General features: G+C 40.3%; 1 protein-coding gene and 1 long non-coding RNA gene across 6 annotated transcripts in view; one reads left to right on the plus strand and one right to left on the minus strand.

Annotated features, from left to right (window-relative positions):
* The window catches only part of TBC1D14 (TBC1 domain family member 14), a 70,654-nt gene that overhangs the window by 21,316 nt on the left and 26,355 nt on the right, over nt 1–22,983 (minus strand). For 3 of the 5 annotated variants that reach the window (XM_055796376.1, XM_055796375.1, XM_027794762.2), the window contains 5 exons: nt 9,020–9,138; nt 6,272–6,354; nt 4,036–4,153; nt 2,341–2,447; nt 1,353–1,433 (listed from right to left, as the gene is read on the minus strand). In XM_055796376.1, coding sequence (XP_055652351.1) covers nt 1,353–1,433; nt 2,341–2,447; nt 4,036–4,153; nt 6,272–6,354; nt 9,020–9,138 — 508 coding nt within the window. Of the gene's footprint in view, nt 1–1,352; nt 1,434–2,340; nt 2,448–4,035; nt 4,154–6,271; nt 6,355–9,019; nt 9,139–13,444; nt 13,600–13,641; nt 13,763–22,983 lie in introns of those variants that run through there. The other 2 variants (XM_055796378.1, XM_055796377.1) reach the window with 2 other exon arrangements.
* LOC129783842 (uncharacterized) lies at nt 17,347–22,014 on the plus strand. The gene is made up of 2 exons (XR_008745868.1): nt 17,347–20,931; nt 21,301–22,014. It is a non-coding gene; the product is annotated as an uncharacterized LOC129783842 (long non-coding RNA).

Below are 22,983 nucleotides of genomic sequence, written 5' to 3' on the forward strand. Positions count from 1 at the left end.
CTCCCCGGAAGTGTTGGCTTTCACACAGTTCATTTATTTCAATGTGAATACTAGGGAATAAAGGTATAGACAGGACAATTTCCTGAATTCAGCAACAAGGCTAAGAAGCAAGTATGTTCTGACCCAAGGCAACCCTACAGTGCCCGTTGCCCTCAATACGTTTTGAAGCAATGCAGGGAAAGACGCAGGGCAAGGCAGGCCAGGGACTTTACTGGTATCTGCTGACAAATCATTAGACAGACACAAGCCTGTTAACCTGTGACCCCTCATCCTCAACAAGCCTTCCCAGAGGCTCCTAAAGTAGCTGCCTCTGGAAAGGTTGCAGTGGGAGAGAAGTCCTGAAGCAGCAGCATGTGGTGGATCCCACCTATCTTTACTACTGTCAGCTCTCCTTCCAAAATCATGTTTATTGCCTCTTTATATGTAATGTTGTTTAAGATCATGGACACTGCAACACACTCTCCATAACTGAAATAATCTCATACAAAGTAGATTTCTAAACCATTAGTTTTCTTTCTGATATCAAAAAGTTTTATTTGTATTTTGTCTGTTCTGGTAAGTCTAGTTGGGAATTACCTACTGCTGCTTATTGAGCAATCGAAAACCAAGAGTTGTCACTGCCAATGCTTACACCAGTCACATGAGCATCTATACTCCAGATAATAAAGTGCAAGAGGAAGCTGGAAATGTACTAGATACCGTCTTACTTAAGATGCGGACCATCTTAAGAGAACAAAGTAGGGGATTTCCAATCAGAAATATTTTTCTGTTGATAACTGCCGGTATCTATGTTCTCCTCTTCCTGCTCAGCATAATTACTTACCAAAGGCAATTTCAAACATCTGCATGTAGTTTTAAACACTCTCAGAAACAGACAACTCTCCCAATCAATTAGTAAAACTCAAACCACTTCGTCTGCAAAAATAAATTGCTAGTCTCTGAAACACACCCAAGAGATGGGCTCAAAGCTACAATAAGCGACTAAAATGCAATTTTCTGCTATAATTTGAGTTTCAATTCCAAAACTACAGATGCAGCAAAGTATTAGTGTTGCAATTCAAACTGTAATCCCCAAACTTTCCTAGTTTGCCTACAAATTTGCATCAAATAAGAACTGCACGTAGAGATAGTTTATGAAGAAAAATGAACAAGCGTGTTTTATAAGAGACCAGAGTTTCACTGAGAAAAAAGAATACAACTGTTTCTTGCTTCCACAATGTTTTCTTTTTACTACCAGACACATCTTTATAGCTGGGTTTTTTTGTTTAAAAATCTGTGATTTGATTTTAAGGAACAATTTTACAAAATCTCTTATTCTGTAACACAGGATAAATCAGTCACAAAAAGCATACCTTCATATTCTACTTCAGTACCTCCTGTGCTAAGTGATCGCCATTTCTCTTTGGCACGAGCCAAGCAAATATCATACAGTTCTGGAAAAAGAAGAACGGAGAAAACCAAGTCCACTATTTGTATATGCTTATGTCCACTGTTGGGTACTACCTACCTACCACACGAGCAGTGCTGCCCTAGTCATTACAAGTTAACAGTAACGCTGACACAGTAGTTGGAATTTCTCAGTAGGTTATGATTCTGAAAGACTTGTGCCACTGACCTGTAACTTAATACTAAGTGGAAAGGAAAGACAACCTAAGCACAAGTTGCATTTCATGTTCAAGCATTTACTTTTCTTACAGAGCACTGATGTTTGTTCAAAATTATAGTCTGGATGCATAACTGGGATAAGTCTAGCAAATTCCGTGTAAGAACTACACCCAAGGTAAGCCATCTAAGCACAGAAAAGCAGCACAATACAGCAGGAATACAGGCTGTCTACCACAATTCCATTAATTGGAATTAAAAACATGTTAGTCTTTCAGAGCTGCATTTTTCTGTACTCTGAAGTAGCACACTATTTCTGTTTTCACAAACACACACATGAACAAAATTACAAATTTTCCCAGAGGTCTTTTAATCTTTCACAAACCTAACATCTTGCTCTAAATCAAAGAAAGCACACTACATGCATACTCACAGGCATTACAAAATTAACAATTTTAAGTTTCAAAGAGTCACTAACTCTGACCATTTCCATCTAACATCAAAGCAAGACACAGTGACAATAATCAGAAACAATTCAGAGCAGCAGTTCTAGAGCAGCTACAAGATTAAAAGGCACTGTATTTTTTGAACAAAACACAAAAAGTACCATCAAAAAAGTGTAACTGGATAGTATCTCCTTACATCCGTACCTCAGGTTCTAATATACCATAATATATACAAGACTGTCCCCTAATTATTTCTTTTTGTAAGACAATAAAGACAAAAAACCAGTCTCACCGTGGGTGATATTTAACTCGTTGCCAATTGCCAGGCTCCAGACTCTGCCTCTCACACTTGGTGGAATGCCCTGCCACCACAGCTCTCGAACTTTACGGGAACAACACCTGTTTAAGGTAAAACAGACTATTCTAAGAAATATTTCATTGCCAGCTGAATTGCAAGTATGTCCTCCTATCACTGCTGAATGGATCCAAACCAAATGATTATCAACAGGCCAAGAAGTCAAACATAATTTGCACGTACCCGTTCTTTAGCGCTATTTTGCTTTGAACTGTAAAGGAAAGCTTACTTCCTTTCAAGTTAGTGGCTTGTTTTGATAGAAGCACTGCCATCACAGCGTCTGTACACTGCAACCACACTTGACCAGTAAAAATTGTAGAGGACAGACATAAACAAATGAAAAGAAAATCTCTATCTATGCCACTGCCTATGCTAAAGGCTGGAGATCTCCACAAAGATAAAATACAAAACCAGGTTAACGTAAGTCTACCCTCTCCCCTCTGTTATCACCCTGTTGTGTGAATGACACATGCAGTTTCCCCACCTAGCTTTACAGCTCTAATCCTCCAGAAAAAGCATGAAGATGTAACAAGAAATAACTTTTAGGTGGAAGCATGAAAGACATTTTAAAAGAACACAGGCTTTGAAATGGCCGCAGCTGATGTTCAGCAATCTGAGAGCCCAGAAGGAGGAAGAGAACACCACCTAAACACCAATGGAAGTTTGTGGTAGTGACAAAACCCACAACAATCCAGTTGTCTAAAAGTTATCTAAAAGCAGAATCTGAACTAAAACATAAAATAGTGAACACACTGGGGAACTTCTAGATTTATAAAACAATACAGAAAAAATGTATCTTTAATTTTACAGCAGTGGTAACAGATGTAGGAGAAACATTAAATCCACAATTTCCTTATACTTTATTTATTCCTCAGTTGTCCAGAAATGCATTCTCAACAAATTCTGTCCATAGTTTTAACATATATTCTCAGGACAACTGAATTCCATGATTACACGAACTGCAACTGAGTGCTGTGGAGGCTGGTTTATGTTGTTATGGTGGTGGTTATATTCAGGGCAGGGGTGGGGGTCAGGGCTGGTTTTTTTTAGGATGACTAGCCAAAGTCCATGAAAAACTAGACAGTGAAGGCAGCTTCCCAATTGTCTGTGCTGTGTCTCTGCAAGAAATCTTTTAGCATTTTTTTTTTTTTAATAACTTATTCACTACTACTTTTTTCCATCACTTGATTATCCCAGCAGGTATACCACTGTGTAATTAAAAAGGCTTCACAATACCATGCATGTAGTTCAATCTACATCTGGTAATATAACATCAATAGATCAGGTAGTCAAGGGAAACTCGTTTCTGATAAACACAATGTATTCAAGGATTACACTTTCTGCTTTTATGTCCTCTACCACAGATCACTTCTCAGCATTTCATAGTTTCTGAGAATCCTGAACCTCCATTAAAGACAAATAATAAGAATCAGAACTCCCATCACCTCCAGCCACCATTCCAGAAATAACGAAATGCATGTTGCTCATTTTCTTTGTAACTGTTCAAAACTGACTTTCAAACAAAAGCTTCCAAGACAATAATTTAAAATTATACTTGCTAACTTTGTAACTTCTCTTCAGGATACCGACTCAGCAATTTTAATTAAAACTCAGTATAACATACTGTCTTACATAGTTTCCCAGTTGGGCAAGATTTCATTGTTCCAAGTTAAAACAGCATTGCCGATGCTGTCCTCCAGTTTACAGCGTTCTTCCAGTTGTCTCTTCCTCTTCTGGGCTTCTTTAAGCTCTGCAGAAAAGCAGTTTCCTTTTTACATTAATAAAATCAGAAACCAAATATTCAGAGTTAGCTAGTCATGGCTACACAGGCATGGAAAAGCACGCTGTGTTCACTTAAAAGTACAGTGGACTGTTCAAATTCTGAAAATTTCCCAGACATACAGCAAGCTAAGCAGTGATGCCAAATGTGAATAAAGAACGAAGTGGAGCTACACATAAAGCTTGTCTTTGATGGATAGAACAAAGGGAGTTGGATAATATATGGCTCCTTTGACCCTTCAAGTCTAACCACAGTAGTAACTCTGAACTATCATCTCTGACAGCCAGCAGCCCCACCTCGCAGCGCAGGTCAGAAGTACTTCCTAATAAAGCCCACCCCTTTTTTTATGTCAGACTCAAAAATACAGGATAAAATAATAAATTTTGATATTTTTTCCCCCACTCTTAAGTGTTGTGATTTCCTGACAATACTTAAAAAGACAACAGCCACATTTTTTATGATACTTAGCCTATGGTTAATCTAAATGTCATACATCATAAATATATATATACACTCACAGGAAATCTTCAGCTCATTAAAAAGACTACTTTTTTGATGTTTTATTTAAACACATTTTTCATTTTTGCATTATCACTCAGTATTTCTTCTGGCATCATCAACTACTGGTTTTTCCACCAGCAAATTTGTTACATGTACAATTTAACAAATGCAAGCAGACATTCTTTATAGCAGCAGAGTGCAAATACGTGACATGTGCATGCACACTCACACTGTCTACAATGTGGGAAGGTACTGACCTGGCAAGGAAAACTAACTGAAGAACAGCAGTATCATGAACAAAGTCTTCAGAATGAACATTTACAACCTGATGGGTCCACTTGAAAACTGAACAGAAGCTGCGCCTGAGCAGAACCGTATCAACTGCCTAATAATATTTTCAGCTTTGCTATGAGCTCTTTGTAAGCCTGCCTAAATGCAGGCTTTGAGTTTTTATCTGAACAAAAGGATGGTGTTTACACTCTTTTGATTTCCTGACCTCTACACAATACATCACTCTGCAAAGCTGTTCATCTGAGTGGCTTCTGGGAAAATGGGTTGGCAGGGTGTTTATCTGGACAGAATAACATACTCCTGTCCAGTGAAGACAGCACAAAGACCTGACCCATTGCCTAACCTAAGCATGATCCCATTTCTCCCAAACCACCTACTTTACATGCAAAGAAAGATCAGAGAAACTCTTTCAGACTACCACACTTTAAGTGGATATACTAACACAGAAGTCATATGAAGTCAGAACTTCACTGGTAGGTGTATGATGTTCAAAACCACAAGAGGATACTTTTATTAATAAGTCAGCTGCAGAAAGCAAGCAAGTCCTGTGTTCATATCACTTTTCCACTGTTTCATATAGGCTCAGAGGTCTGCCCACCTGGGAAAAAAATCCAGTATTTCCAGCAGCTCTCAGCGGACACATAACTCCTGTAAGCCCAAATTTCCTATTATTGCAATGCTTGGTTTTAATTAGAAACCCCAGATGGTCAAAAATATTACCAGAAGAAAACCACTGCTGTCAGCTCTAACCAACGTGCACAGTACAGTGTTCCTGAGACACTTCTGTGAACAATGTCAGATGAGATTATGAGCAAAACCTTGGGAAAACTATGAATTTCAAGTGGGAGTCAGATTACCAAATGAACATAACTATATACATTTTCCTATGTGGAAAATTATGTAGTTATGTACTACAGCCCAAACAGGTTGCTCCCAACATGAAACTATCAAATATCCTGTAGTTGTCTCAGTCTAGTCTTCACTAATTTGACTGGTAACTGGTAATTCAACATATTAGTAAGTATTTAAACCCACGAACAGATGCCACTCAGTTATTTAAGAATTACAACTTAAAAATTGTTTCCTGCTAGACTCTAGAACTGTTTTTTCAGCTTGAGGTGGGTCTTTTTAATGAAACTACCTTTGTTCCTCTCACTCTTCTGTGGATTGATTCTTCTTTGGGAGGAGGCACAGATCCCTCACGTTACAGAGCAACAGACTGACACAAGTGCATATCAGGTTTAGAAATACCCCTTAAGTTTACTTTTCTTCTCTGAAGATAAGAAATTCCGTCACCTCTTTTTTTCGCTTGAACCACCATTTCTTCATACTGTTGTCTGTGTTTCTGAGCTTCTTCTGCTGGTTTTGCAGGGAGGTTCCTTAAAATATATAAAAAATAATATTCCTCAGTTATTTAAAGTTGGCATGCCTGTCTAAAGAAAATTCTAGACACTTCAAAAAGAAAAGCGTATACTGCTTCTTGTCAAAATATTTGATCAAAGAACAAAGCAACAGATCCTTGGAAAGAATTATTTTTTTTTGCCAGAGTCAGCAGAGGAGAAGGGAAGAACACTGACCAGCTACAACTTTTTTTACACACAAAATATGCTGAGTAATTTCCTTATGTTTGGCAATCTCAGCATTTTTGTTATAGAACCAACTGAACCCACAGGCTGATCTTCATAAATAAAGGGAATATACTGGTATATACCAAGCTGGTAGTTTTGACTTAAACTGATCTCTACAGATAAGCTGCAAGACTACTCTCTTACTGTGAACCTTGTTTAAGAATTACATCCACAATTTTCTTTACACATGCAATAATGACTCACTACACCAGCTTCCTTTTCCCCCTCTGCTCTCTGAGACCCCACTTCTATTTCAAAGGCTTAACTCCTCCCCCTCACTCCTACAGCAACAAGTGGCACCAGGTTCATCCTCTATATTCTCCCGTTATCACTACCAACACAGCCCTTTTGATTTGTGTTTAAGGCCTGGACTGGTAACATCTCTGCCATGCAAATACACATGCTCATATGTCAGACCACATTAACTTTAAGCTAACCATATTCATAATGAACATAACCACTATGTATCTCATACAACTACAGGATCACCAAAACATTAGAACAGGCAATGACTAAGTAATTTGCTCTTCAGTATTGTAGAACACTGTACTGTGTTCCTAGGGCAGTTTGTATCTTTGGTTGACAAAAAAGATGGGCAAAAATGCACTTTCACATTTCTGTAAGGTGTCACACAAGGCAGCTGCTAGTCTCCAACACAGTCACCATTAACAGCAGTACCCTTTACTGTTTACATAATCATATTATCTGTCAAGTATGCATAGCCATGATACAAGCCTATGAATATTTTTAAACCCCAGGACTGTTACAAGAACAAGGAAAGTGGATTTTCACATTAGTGTCTTTGTCAATCACACAGTACAACCTACTCTTTTTCAAGTTTCATTTATGTAAATTGACCAGCATCTTTTTTAATCCAAGTCTTTAGAAATGGTGTCAGGGAAGTTTGGGAAGGAAAACCAGATGAAACAACATACATTCTGCTAACTTAAATTCCACCACTTAAATTATTTGTCCTATCTCTTAACAGCATCACCATACATGTGAGATGATGTTTAGCAACTATTATGATTCAACTAACGCTTTTTCCAGTTAAAACTAGAAAGACTATGGAATATTTACTGATTTTTCCCAGAAAGTATCACCTAAATCCAAAAGTGATCACAAAATCAAGAGCAGCCGTTTTAGAAAAAAAATCTTAGTGCATTTTTTTCTGAAGTCTTAAATCTTTGCGTCATAGGAGATCAAAAATTTTGTTTAAAAAAATCTTAAAATAATTTGTGTAAACTGTAACTAAACAACTAAAAAAAGATTCTTTAGAAAGAGTTATCAGAGCACAGCATTGATATCCAGAGCAGTTTTCCCTGCTAGACAAGAGAAATTATGATTCAATTGTCTAGAATCTTAAAAATACCTTTTCTGCTAGAAGTCCCTCTATCTAACAGTACGAAAGAAAGCAAAACCTGAATGTTATCCTGTATCATATCACTAATTCAATCTATCTGAGCACTGTACTTCTCAGACTATCTCACAAGAATGATTTTTAGCAAAAAGGTTTTAAATACAATAAATAATCTAGTATGTATTGTTTCCAGCTGTACATGACAAAAGCTGCTATAACAAATAATGACTCTTACATTGCTCTAGATGTCCCAGGAAGTCTTATCATACAGTCTACCAGTCAAGCCGTAAAGTGTCTTAAATAACCCTACAACTAAACCACTTCGATATGAGCATTCTTCATACAGGTTTGTTGATGAAAACATAGACCCATGTTATGCCAGTTCTTTACACCAACGCACTGCTATATTAAAAATGGAGACATTATGCCCATAAAGCTGGGTACCATTCATAAACTGACTAAACATGACCAAATTTGCATCATTCAGGAGCAAACAACAGTAAGGCAGCTGCCAGTAAATCATTATGGAGTTAGTCTGCATATGCAAGAATCTCCCTGCAGTACCAGAAGCATGAAACAACTTATTGAGTACTTGACAATCTTTAAAATGCAATGCTGAACCCACTGCAGAACAATCATTATATTGTTTCATTATTTATGGAGGTGTGGTCTTTCTCTGTGTAAACAGGACACCATATCCTTGCTTCTCAGTTTCTTTAGCATATACCAGCTTCATTTTTATGCTTATGTTCTCTCAGGGAAAATAAAAACCCCTTGTTTGTGTTTAGAAGCAAGAATCAGTCAGAACCTACAGCTCTGCCCTCCTAGTTACCTCCTTTCACACAAAGCCATTGCTTTTATTATAAAGTAAGGTTACTTTTGTTTGATTAATTTTTCTCATAATTATCCCACTTTCATATTCACTAGCCTGAAAAAAAAATCCTACTTAAAATTTTAAATCATCTGTTTAAGCTACAGTAATCAAATACACAGTAAGAAAAGTTTTGCTAGCCAAATTCTAAGGAGACCCGCACTGTGGTACCTCCCAAAACTTACGCTGGTCTGTCCTCTAAAATAAGTGCTGTAGTGGAGAGCGGCTCAAAATCAAGATTCTTCCTCACATTCTGTTTAGGGGAGAGTGGTCTGTGAGCTCGTCCAGTTTTTTCTTCATATTCCTGGAGAAGAAAAAGAGAGGGCAAGTTACAAGAGTGGAGAACACCAAGATGATGCACATAAGAATTTAAAAAGTATCCACAAAAGTCATCAAAATAATGCTTTCACATCTCTGGCCAACAGCAGTGTCTTTAAAGCTTTTCAACTAGAGCATCCTCAGAATTGAAAACAGTGTTAAAATTTATGTTCAGGAGTGAGTTTTGATGTTTTTTTCCATTCCTGCTATTTGCAGAAACACCTTAAGTTCCTCTGACTGACTTTACAAAGTACTGCTAATAAGGAGATCACAAACAGCACATACTATCTGACATATAAAATAAAATCTATTTAAAATATTTTTGTTTTGATGTACGTGGTTTTGAAATGGAAGCCAAAAACAACCACAAGCTCCTTGCCTTAAAATCTCATTGTAAGATTTCTCCTACCCAAGCTATTTTCAGATGCAACAGTTTAACAATGGCAAAAAAAAAAAAAAAAAAAAAAAAGTTCAAGTCATAATTACACAGAAGCCTCACACTTGTTAGGATGGCTTGAAGTACAACAATCCTAAATCGTAACAGAGTATAGTGTATTAACTTATGTTTATAATATGGACACTGACACACCGAAGCAAGACTAGCAAAGAGTCACCAAGATGACTGGGGTCTGGAGCAAGTGACATACGAAGAGAGGCTCAGAGAACTGGGCTCATTCAGCCTGCAGAGGAGAAGGCTTCATAGGGATCTTTGGTAGACAGCAGTAACAAGATGGTGAAGGCCGAGTAGAATCTCTGAGGCATTTGCATAAAGAACGTGAAGACAACAGGCACAAACTGCTGTAAGGGGAATTCAGGTCTCAGAGAAAAAAGAAAAAAAAAATCACCAGGAGGGTAGTCAAATGCTGGGAACAAGTTTTCTGAGATGTGGTAGAACCTCAGACCTTGAGGGCATTCAAAACTCAGGTGGATGAGCCCTGAGAACCTGGTCTAGGTAGCCTCTGCTCGGAAAGGGGAGTTAGCCCTCAGAGGTCCTTCCACCCTTAATTACTGTATCACTATGATCTACATTAGATGGCCTGGCATTACATGTACCATGCTAATATTCCCCCACAAACATTGCTCTGGAAGAAAATGTCCCAAAACCAGTGACCTAATGGGATAAAACAACCTTTACACAACTCCCATCTACTCCAATGCTTGAAGTACTATAGCACACATTAAGTATTCAGATATCAGGGATACACAAACACAGTCAAAGAGTCCTAGAAAAACAAAAAACATACTACAGATACTTCTACATTCAACTTCATAACGAATTTTGCCACTTCCAGAAACCACCTGCTTTCACGTGTAGCATGTTTATACCATTTCTATTAAAATAAAAGGAAACTATAAATGAGCACTATGAACAGTGTTCCAGCCATGGACTTTATCCCCGTTAGCACAAACAGCTCCTCAAGTGGTACCAATTCCTTTCTTTCAACCAAACCTGTCAATTACAAGAATTGGGCAATAAATACAACCTTTCCAACACCATCAGAACAGCCTGGATTACTCAGAAACTAAAACGGGATCCCTACCACTTGCTTCTCCTCCAGCCCCACCTTAAAAAAAAAAGGATGGATGAAAACCACACATGAATGCAGAGCAACACAGCCATAGTCTTCTACTCTCTGTTGTACAATCCAATTCTAGTTCAAGCTACTTCTGTGGGACTCATGGGTGCAGACCTGTGAAGCTCTCAAGACACAGCAAATCCCTCTTTTTCCTTGTTTGTTAACTTGGCACTACCTCAACAATCAATCCTATGATGCCCGCATTGCTGTGACGGGAAATATTGTCATGAATTTGGAATGTCAGGCTCATTAATACCAGTTAATATGACTGCATGACCTCAGTTTGAAAACAAGGAAAAGAACCAAGAAAAACGTATTTAAATTACTGAATAGTACTTAGGTTTGTTTAGTAAAGGGATAGTGCTCATGCTGACAAAGCTGTTCACAGAAAACCAAACCTTTGGAGAGAAAATGAGCAAATAAATATCCTTAAAAAATGTATTGTGATCGAGAGCAGATTCATAGAGCTAAGACATTATTTTTACATTAGCAACTCCTTGCAAGCAGCTGACAGTGACCAGTGTATGAGTGCACCATCATAACATGCTTCAGCTGCACCATCAAATGCAGAGTACATCCAACTGTGCTGACAGGAATAAAGCAAATGGCTATTCTTTCTCCCAGTTTCTATTAGGAGTCAAATTTTTTTATTAGTTGTTCTTTACAAATGAACACAGTCAAACATTAACCTCTATTACTGCTTCCACAGACAAGATGAACCTTGTCCCTAAATCTAACATTTTTACTCCTTTGAGATGCTACTAGTGAAAGACCATCCAGCATACAAAGGAAGCTACTAACATGCAGAAATCATCTTACATTCAATCTCTCTAAAACATCACAGAAGTTGATATTAAAACACACGCACCCAATGCTTATTACAGTAAAAATTCCAGAAAAGCTGCTTAGTTTTGGCTTATAAAAATTATTTTCAGGGTCTTCTTTCATAGCCAAATGCACAGCAAAATTGCTTTTGGAAGGTAAGAAAAACCGTATACACTGGGCTGTGATGGGGATTTTATTCCATACAAAAGAATTAATTTGGAAATCTCATTCACCTAAGCACACAGTCTTCCAGACCAGGACTATGCGTATCATTCTTCCAAGAATTTCTTGGTTAAAGAATGTTTTATTTTGGAATACAGGTGGCTAGTTACAGTGCTGGCACATTAGTAGTTATTCAAACCTCTTAAGGAGCAAAAGCCCACCCTGCATTTCAGCAAGTATTTACTGACGTGTTCTACTCAGCACCACCCTATAGCAAAGAAGCCAGAGCAGCACAAAAATGGGAGTGGCACGTTTTATCAGATTACAAATCCTTTGTAGTAATTTCATCGTTTTCAGTGGCAGCCAAAAAAGAATAAAAACATCCGTTGGTGACAATCATTATCTACAAGACTGATATTTAATTAGTGAAAATAAATAAAAACCCAAACAAGACCCACCCCCAAAGAAACTACAACAGAACAAAACACCCAAAACTCACAGAAGACAAAAGCCTGTGAAAAAGATGTTTTATTCCAGTAAAAAGAGAAAGCCGTTTCAAACAGAGCATAATGTATAATATCGCAATGAGGCACACTGAAGCCTCCACAAACTCAGCGTATCTGCTGACTGAGCAAGAAGTATTTGCACATGCAGGCATACTGCAATAGGCTGAACCACACAACAGCTTTTCCTTTTTATTTTTTTAAACCAGACCAGACTCATATCTCTTACTAATACAAATAACTCAGTGCCTATAAATCCTATACTGCAATTAGGTGTTACTAACCCGATATGGTTGCAAGTTAATTTTAGGATCAATTTAGGATGAGCCAACCGTTTATGATTTAGAATACATTCTTATCACTGAGATTACTTAGGCTTTCTTCTAGGTTTCGTCTTTACCTATTCAGCCACAACAGCTGAACAGGGATTTGAAGATGTTCTAAGAAAGCGTACTGCAGATTAAAGCACTGGTTTAAAAATCCCCAAACCAACCAACCAACAACAACAACCAACCCACAGAAACACACTCCCCCAACACAAGTTTAATTCGGGGTAGAACCCGGGAGCTTTGCAGCTGATGGGCAGTAAGTTCAAGCTGCGCTGATCCTCCGCAATTCTTTGAGAAAACAACCTGCAAAGGGATCCTAAACCATCCCTAGGGAGAAACACCAACAGCCCAGCCGCAGAGAGGGCGAGCGCCAGGAGAGGAGCCGCGCTAACCGAGCACCGAGCCGCCCCGGGGACCCGCAGCACGGCACAGCCGAGCCTGCCACAACGCAAACTGCTCCATCAAGGTCACCTGGTGTTCGCCCCCCGTTCGTTTCAAGGCAGCCGCTCTCCGCCGAAGCCGAATATGAAACACCGGCGGTGTGTGCGGGAGCGGCAGGCAGGGCTGCCCGCCCGCCCCGCGGCTCGCAGCCGTGCCGGGACGGGAGCCGGGACCCAGCAGCGGCCCCAGCCCCCGGCGGGCCTGTGCCGCCGCCTCCCAGCACCGCGGGGTCTGCCGCCCCCCTCCCGCAGGGGATCCCCTTCCCGGCAAGCTGGCTCTCCCCGCACCCAGCCAGGCCATTTACAAGCGGACGAGACCGGGTTTACCGATCCGCGTTGAAGTCCGCGCCCACCCAGCCCGCCGCCCCCTCGACCCCGGCGGCCAGCAGCAGCCGCCCTGCCCTGCCCGCCGCCAGCGCGGCTGCCCGCGCCCACCCCCGGCGCGGCCTCGCTCACCATGAAAGCTGCGGCCCTTCACCGGCAGCAGCGCCGGAGCCCCATGCCCGCCCCGCACCGCGGGCCTGGCTCCCCGCCGCGGCGCCGCCCGGGCCCGCACGGCCTCGCGGGCCGCCCGCCCCAACCTGCCCTGCCCGGGCCGCCCTCCGCGGGCGCAGCGCCTCCGCCCGCCCCGCCCCGCCAGCCCCGCTAATCACCCGCGGAGCCGCCGCACCCGATCGGTTCTCTCCGTCTCGCACAGCGCTGCCTGAGCACGCACGGCGCGCACGGCGGCGGCCCCGGCGGTAGCGGCCCCGTCCCAGCCCGGCCGCCCCGGGGAGGCCAGTGCCTCCACCCGGCACCGGCTTCCCGCCCCGTGTGCCGCCCGAGCGGCTCCTCCGCGCCCGTTTCACAGCTGGGGCCGGGACGGGTAACCGAGGCCGCGCGCAGGCTGGTGTGCACGAGCTGCAGCCGCCTCCGCCTGCCCCGCGCAGCCCAGACGCGTGCGGGCGGCTCCGGGGCGCAGCGGCACGGCACGGCACGGCGCTCCGCTGGCTCCCGGCCCCGCCGCGCCAACAGCCCGCCCGACACCGGCCCCCGCGGAACCGCCGCGGCGCTGGGGCACCCCGCACCGCGGCCCGCTCTCTCCTCTTCTGACGGACGCTTAGGTATAAAACGCCCCCGCAGGTCTGACACCCCACCCCCCCCCCCCGTCACACCTGGGCAATGCTTTTCATCCCATCATCTATCACCCGCAACCGCTGGCTGCTCTTTCCCCAGCACTGTGCCGAGGGTTCTGTATTCCTTAACCTCGCTGGCAGTGCAGCCCTTCTCAAGGCCATGAACCACGACAGGAGCAGCAAGGACCAACTCGAAACCCACCTGGCACCACGGTGTTCCGCTCTCAAGAGGTGGCTTTGCAACAGTTGAGATAACAGCTAACGATTTTGATAAATCACAGGTTGAAAACAATAGCTAAGTTACTTTCTAATTCACCGATGCAGCAACGTTATATACCAAGTGAGGAACAGCTCACTGTTTAAAAGTATCTCAGCTTCACTCCGGCCACCACCAATTAATTACAGACATCTGCCATCCAAGCAGCAGAGCACTAATAATTGCCACAATGCCAAGTCAACATAGCACATGAAAAGCACTGCAGCCTCCAATGCTAATGCTTTTTCTCATAAGCTATCTGAAGCAGTAAATCATCACCTGTATCAAAAAAATATTTATATAAAACTACAACTATTAACACAGCAAAAACTTCAGATCATGAGAAAAACGGCAACCTTAGATGGACAATAGTATTCTTGTAGTAAATCCCCCCGGTTTCACAGGCTGAAAATAGAACAATATTGCAGCCCTTCTGGGTGTTGGAAATAGTTTGTCGATGCACGAGAAGAAGAGCTCAATCAACTACACATTCTGCGAAACACTTATTAGCAGAGAGTGACGCCTGGTGAATATGAGAAGACACTTCTGTGGCATGAAAAGCTGAAGTACACTCTGTAACTCAAACCATAGCTAGCCACACATTACACAGGCAGTTGGTAGCAGTCACTATTTTTAGGCTGCCACAATTATAAGAGTTCCTGAGGCTACTCAAACAAATTAATTACATGGTATTTTTTCCACTGGACTTCCCACCTCATTTGGTATCTGAGATAGGAACCGGACCCGGACCGCACAAGCAGAGAAAATTGTTTTCTCTGGGTTTTGAGCCTGACTACTACCTAAGCATTGCTTCAGCATTATTTCTGTTGCTTCACTGCTTTCTACTGCATATCCACCTGTCATCTCTTGCCCTTTATAAAGTGATTTAGTAGATAAATTTAATCTGGTACACACCCAGCACTTCACTGCCTTCCCCTGCCCTTCTGGCCCCTCGTATCATTACTTGTGTGACTGTACAGTACACTAGATTGGGGAAATGATACTGCTAAAACCTAACTTATTTCGTTGGCTTAGTTTGGTTACTCTGGTAATGTCTGCTGTGGGGCAATGTACTATGTGGAAACAGAAGGCAGGAAAAGGAGCAAGAAGCATGATGGTTTCTTTTAGAAGCTTAATTGAAACCAGCAAATCATGAAACTTGTGATAATCATAGGGCTGGGAAACTTAAGATCTGATTCTTGACATGGCACTAGGCCATAAAAAAAAATTATGTTAATGGAGGTTCTTACATATACAGTAATCAAAAAGAACTTTAGAATACTGACACCTCAGGCAAAACTCAAAAGAATATCCTTCAAAACTTGACAGAGAATACAAACTGCTGAGCTCAAATAATAAATTTTCAACCCCCACCTTAAGGGATATATATGAGAGCTTTTTATACAAGTTCAAAACTAGTGCACAACTATTCTGAAATGCAATTAGTTTATTAGTTACTGATCTAACAACCTGAGAAATCTCAGTTGCACACAGTTCAAGAACCATCAGCACTACTTGTTTTACCCATCTGTATATATATTTAATCCTCTTATATTATGGAAGGGATACCAGAGCAGAAGATAGCAACGTGATGACAGAACTTGACTGAAGTAACATTATCTGCATGAAGTTTTATCTTCCACCAGGGCATACTTCTCATCTTTAGTACCCCAGTATTCTCCTGTTCCATACGTAACAAATTAGGAATGCTTAAGCAATATAAGGCTAAGAGACTACAGCCAGTTCACATGAGGAAAACCTCACGCTACTTATTTTTAAGCATTATTTCAAGTGCTCTGAAATTTCCCCTTTTTCCCTTGAGAAGCACCTACTTCTCTCTTCTGATTACAGGTGATACTGAACTTGGGGCTTGCAACTATGGTCCCAGGCAAACATGTTGAGTTAATTAACAAAATAATGCACACATCTTCCAAAAGGTTAACAGTAAAGAGAGAACCAGAAGCCACATACTCTTCTTTGCAGTCCTGTGCTCCCACCACTGGACTATTTTAAAAATTTTCACATATACGTATTTTTACAGCATCATATTTTGAGCGACAGAGGCATCAAGTTGAGGAACATTTAAAACCTAAGCCTAGAGATCAGACCAAGTTAGGTCTTTCAAGAAAGAGTAACAGTTTTCTGTTTTGGAATCTGTCATCTCTAATTGCGCAACATGCTACGTATTAATGGTTCTCCCCTCAGGGTTCCATTTCATTTGTGCTATATGTAAATAATTCAAGTGCTTTTTAGTTCATATAGAGTAACATGCTTTATTTAAAAAGCAAAAAAAATAAAAGGAACCTAGAATAGTTCCCTATATCTTAAGTACCCTCAGAGACAAAGTATATCTGTGAACCATGTGGTCTAAGAACAGCTCTTTGTTGCAGCTCTTTGTTGTCAAACCTGCGATCTTTATCAGATTGTGCAGCATACTGTTACAAGTGACTCCAATATGAGTCACAGTAACACAAAACCCCACCCTACTATTCAGAACACTGAAAAGGATGTAATTTAATCAGCATATGCAAACATGTGCACAGTTTCCCTACATACTAATACTATCTGCTACACTTCAGTATCAAACAAGGGGAAATATCTACAAGAAAGGCTTCCAGCAGGGCAAGCATCTGATGAACGCTTGAGCAAGAAGAGAATGCCAGCTAAATTGTTAGGGTTTTTTTTTTTTAAATTAACATCTGCCAGAATAAAACACTACCAACACCTGCTTTCAGCGTATCACTTAGGTGTTATACAGATTGCACTGGATGGACTTTTGTTTCAGTGAACTTTTTCTTCTGACATTTCACATTAAGTGCTGACCTAGAAGACTATTTATCTTTCCTGTCTAGTCTCAAACAACATGCTCTTCAGTCTGGCTGAAGAGCATGTCAGAACTGTCCTTCTGAACAAGACACAGAAATGAAAGGACTCTCCAAGCCATGTCAGCTTCATGCTGGTGCCATTCTGAAATGTACCGGGTTAACTCTGGGATATAGGAGTCACAGGAACATGGCATTTTATCTTGCAAGTTCTCAAATCAGTTGTAAATATTACCTCAAGTACTCACAATCTTCAAGACAGCATAAAAAGTTACCCAGAAATACCATCTACTTTGCAATGCACAACAACTTGCATTATTATGATGTTCAGATGCCCACCACTGCAAACAGAAATAGTAACTGTGTGCTAACAACTGTCTGCATAGGTGGGTATGTGTAGGCTTGTATTTAACTACATTACTTCAGTACATACACGAAAAATAGTGTGAGAAAAGGTACTTCACCTGATACTTTTAAGCATATTACACCTTCCCTCCGCTTTTCAAATGCCTCCACTAATTTCTATTCTGCTTCCTCATCAAGATTTGCGCATCTCTAACGATCTCTGACCTTTTCAGGTTTCATAGTTGTCTGCCCTTAGAAATTATAGAAAAACAACGTGATAAGACTATATGCTAAAGCCTGTTTGACTGGTTTCCTGTATCCACATTTGCTTCTCTGATCCCTGAAATTACCCTTGAAGCAGTTACTGGTGCCAATTTCCTACATGTTTAACAAAAGCTCCTTTTGTACTCCTACTGATGATACACTTCATATTCTCTCTCATCATCTGTTTGGACTGGTCAACTCTTGTGCATTCTGCGTTTAATTTTACAAAACACTGTATCAACACGGAAATTGTCCTGAATATCATCTTCCTTGTAACTTAAGGTTCAGCCTTGAGAAGAGAGTTTAGCTTTTTAAAGCTACACACAAATACAAGTAAAATATATGAAGGAAGACAACATACCTTCATAGCCTAGCTTAAAGCAATGACTATTTCCAGGCTTTAATATTCATGAAACTCTTTCCACTGAACTTTGTCATGCTAAAGAGACAACTAGTCAACAGAGCAAAAGAAAATTTTCATGTGGAAATTACTAACAGACACAAAAAATGTGTAATACAATCATGTCAGAAAAATGAGATAAAGTGTCCTCTGAGAGCAAGAGGGAGAGTAAGAATGTAAAATTTGAAGAAACATTTTCCCAGTCTGTCTTTAGAATGACACTTAAGGAATAAGTACGTGTCTGGCTTTTTGAAATCCTTACATCCACAACCTCAGGGTTTCCATAACATGCATACAATAACTCCATTCATTTTGCAGAGCTAAATAACATCAGCTTTGTTTGCTGTTGCTAGCAAGCATTGTAAGAGTTAGCCTTTCAAAACCTTCACCCTGCACCCCGTTTAATTTTAGATGAGGTTTGAGATGTATAAAACGGAAGACAAAGAAAATGTTTGAGTTGGGTTTCTTGGGAGCTTGCTTCTGTTTAACACAAAAATAACATATCGAAGTCTAGCAAAGCTATCTCAGTTTTACATTTTAGCAATGCAAGTTCTAGACTCCTGTTGGGACAGACAGTTCCACCACAATATTTAGAGGCTAAACACACCTGCCTTTAAGGATTTATCTCCTGCTTTGCTTCACAGTAATGTTTTGCCAAGTGTTTGTGCCATGCAACACTGGCACATACTTTTGAGTATTTCTAGTCTTGCTCTCTACAGACTTCCATTTTCATTCAAAAACCCAAGGACAGGGGACCCAAAAGCCCCCTGTGTGTTGCTTATCAACACACACAGTGGAAGGTTATTACACCAAAAAACTTACTGGCTACAGAAAGATGTAGGTGTTTAAGTATCTATCTATAAAGCACAAGTGGACACACAAATGCCAGCTGGATGTTGGATTATCAATTAACAAGAGATGAGAACAAACTTCCACTGAGATACCAGGTCTTCCGAAAAAGTCTTTCCTGGCCTTGAAAATTTGAGGTCCTAAGAGCTGTATACTTCAGCCTTAAAAGTCAAGCATTTTTCCATGAATTTCTGGCCTCCTGCATTTAAAAATAATCTTGTGCCATGTGAATTTATGTTCCAGCTAAGGCTATACATCAACTTGGGCTACAAAGTAACTGTTTCAATTAAGACAGACAAACTTTACTATCTCACTGGACAACTTTAAACTTATTGCATTTTACCTAAAACATACCACTGGCATTGAAACAGACCCTTCAATAGAGACTAGCAGCTGACATTTTGACTGCAGTAACAACTAACAAAGCTTATACTTCTATCTATTTAGTATCTTTATTCCAGAGAGGAGATACCTATCCTTAAACACCGCCTGTAACAGCTATTTAGGATCCCTCCAGCTTCTGGGCTTTTGAGCTAGGTAATTTATGAGGACCTTTAGAGTGATAAAACGCAAATAAAAGCTTTAAAACTGGAAAAGGAGGAAAAAAAGATGCCTCACTTTTTTTCAAAAAAATACTTTGTAGCCTGTCATACCTGTTAAAACTGATACTCAAAGCTTATTATTTTCTATTAGCCTGATGTTCATAACATAAGGCAAGAAGTTCCAACAGCATCAAAAGCAGCACTTCGGCAGTTAAGACTCTGCTAAATTATGATACCTGGGTGGGTCACATTACATTCTTTTATCATTAAAATACTCAGGAACAATCCTTCCGCCATAGTATTAAATTACCCTTTCATTTACTGTGGATGGAAGCTATTACTCTTGCTTTATCTGTTTAAATATGATAGTAGGTTTGTTTGAGGCAGATAATTTTCAAGTCAGGACAAGGGCAACACACTCTTTGTAGACTAATACAGCTGAATTGCTGAATAATCTATTCAGTGCAGTTCTTATTGGGGAAAGATTTTAGAACGGCAGTGACAAAACAGGTTTCCTTTATTTTATTTTTATTTTCCTTCACAAAAATTAGATACCCTTAACATACAATTACAATAAAATACTACTTTTACTTGAATCTGAAGGAAAGACATGAAATAGCGCATTAAGGCAACTTGCAAATTTTGGGTTGTAATTCTGAGGTGACAAAATTAGAGTTACACCTTTATTTCTAAAGATTGCACAAGGATAAGCATAGGTTAGTTTTAGGCTAACCAAAGTAACTATGCCTTCTTGCACTGCAATTGCACTTCTATTTCTTTACTCTTAAAAACAGGAACTCAGGCACGCCACAAAAGATCTAAATCCTGCGTTTTTGAAGGCTGACAAGTAGAAATGAAACCACAGGAGGAGAACAGAGGAAGTGGCTCATTTACACACTCCGACTTCTACTGCAGAACAGAAAACATACACTAAGTTTATAGCCAGGACACTCTGAAGTGTGAAGAAGTCTACATGCAAGCAGGCACCCTGCCATTAACAGCTATAGCCATTAGTCACCATGATTTATCCAGTGATCTATCCGAAGACAAACTCAGTATGAGCAGAAGACAATGCTTCATCCAAAACTGTAGATCAGGCTCCTGCCAGAATCAGCTGCCAGCTTGAGCCAACCACTTCCTCTTCAAAAAGTCCTGAATGGACCATCTGAATACAGCCTAAAGCATGGTTAAGAAACACTTAGAAAAGCTCAGTGTTTTCAGACAACTGCCACCCATCAGCAAGAGGGCTGCTGAAGTGGAACACGTGGCAGCAACTAGCCACGTTTCAGCTTCCATCTGGAGCGCTCCTGCACATGGAGCTGCACGAGAACCTCCACACATCTGCGGTTGGTGAGTCAGTGGACTTCTCTGGGTTTTTTTGTTGTTGTTTTTTTGACCACTCTTTCAGCAAAGAAATTTTTTCCTAACTCTAAGAAAATGAAGACATTCCATTGAGCTCTTACTGGAATTCATAGAATTCCAGTTAAATGGAACAGTCTTCATAGGTCACATCACAGCACTTTGGGAAGGGAAAAAAATTATGCACCGATTAAAAAACGGGTTTTCCTATTAGAGGGGGGAAAAAAAAGTAGTCATATGCTATAGAAAAAAGTAGCTTCATTCAAGCTGCTCCTCTGGGCAAGGCAGCTGTAACTTGTCTCTAGGATACAGCTAAAGTCTGACTTTCTTCTATACACATTGGTCTCTTAATACACAAAGATCTTGACTGGCCAGCTGCAAACAAGTTCTGTGAAGACTGATCACATGAGAGGAGACAACCAAACAGTATGCTGAGGACAGCATTACAAACATCTGGTATTTACATGTGCTGCTCTTACCAATCTTGAAGAGTTCCTGCAAGAACAGTGGCTGCAAAGCCTAGCTCAGCTCTACTGCCTATTGGAAGACAATTGACTTTGGCGGTTATTCTCAGTGAAGTACTGTCATCTGACTGTCAGTGCATTTTCACACATCAATTACAAAAGCAACTGGCAGAACCAGTTCTGCTCAAGCAGGATTCCTAAACATAATCAATAAAAAAACCTAATCATACAAGCCTCCATTGTAAATGCATTTCCAGCTTCTCAGACAAGATGAGTTGTTCTGACAGCTTTCAAGCTTTAAAACATTTACCTGGATGAAACATGTACAAAAGCTCCTGGTGACCATGCAAAGCAATCCAACCTTAGCATAAGCCACTATTAAGTCTTCATCAGAAGACTAATATTAATGTATACTGAGAGCATTAGAAGTAGGACAAACAACAACTTAGCTGCAGAGATTTTAACTCCCACATTATTAAAATAAACTATGATGCTATGTTGGATATACAACAGTTAAACAAGTGCGTGCTGTCAGAGGAGTTTTTACAGGACCTGAGAAAAGGCTTATGTGCTCAAAAGCCTGTCTGACCATTCTTTTGGTCGGGGGGGGGGGAAAATGCTATTTCTCCTTACATATTGTGCCTGGCTCAAGTTGTATATGTACAGTCATCTTCAGTCATGGTATAACAAAATTCAAATTATGAAAGGCAACTGAAGTTTGATGGACTGGAGTTTTCATCGTTTATTTTACAAGTAGGAGGCAGGAAGGAAATAAACACTGGTATTTCTAAAATCAATTTTTAACCGCTTCACAGTTCAATTACTTTTTTTCCTCTTTTGTACTTTATATAAGCACACATCTTAAAATTGCATTCATTCTTGTAAATGGCTTTCAATCCCGGACAAGATTATTGTGGGGAAAGTACCAGAACAACGTACAATAAGAATGTATTTTAGAAGATTGCTCCCTTTATGTAAGTTTAAAAAATGTGCATACAAATACATCATCCTTATCTTTCAGAAGACTATTTAAGTTTGCAGTCAACTTTGTTCATCTCATTCTAGAAAAAAAAAACCAACCACCAACTTTCATCCATATAATAAAGGTATCAGAAAACAGAACCACAAACACAGCAGTTAACTCTTTACAGGAGTCTGCAGCCAAATTAATTGAATAGTCACAGGGCTCTAATGAGTGACCTGACACAAAGGATTTCTTTGATGTTTCTCTGGAAACAAAAGAAGCTGACTTAGGAAAGGATTGCTTGGTGGCTCAGTCACCTCAGTTCCTGTGCACAAAGAGGTGCGTACCAAGCAAGCCCAATCAAATAGATTTCCATAGGTACGTGAAACTTAAGGACTGCTACAAATAGAAATTGATAACCACAGCTATTATTAAGGTCAGCTTATTTTGTAACATCTTAGATAATCCAAAGAACTTCATTTATTCTAAACAAGTTACATGCAACTTCAAAAAACCATTTTTTTTCTCCATTTTTTCATGGCAGGAAAGCATAATCAAGTAACAATCACAATGAAGAATTTATCACCTTTAACTTGCCTTTCAGAATTAGACCAA

This window comes from Falco peregrinus, chromosome 2 (genome assembly GCF_023634155.1).
Source record: "Falco peregrinus isolate bFalPer1 chromosome 2, bFalPer1.pri, whole genome shotgun sequence".
NCBI classification, from domain to species: domain Eukaryota; kingdom Metazoa; phylum Chordata; class Aves; order Falconiformes; family Falconidae; genus Falco; species Falco peregrinus.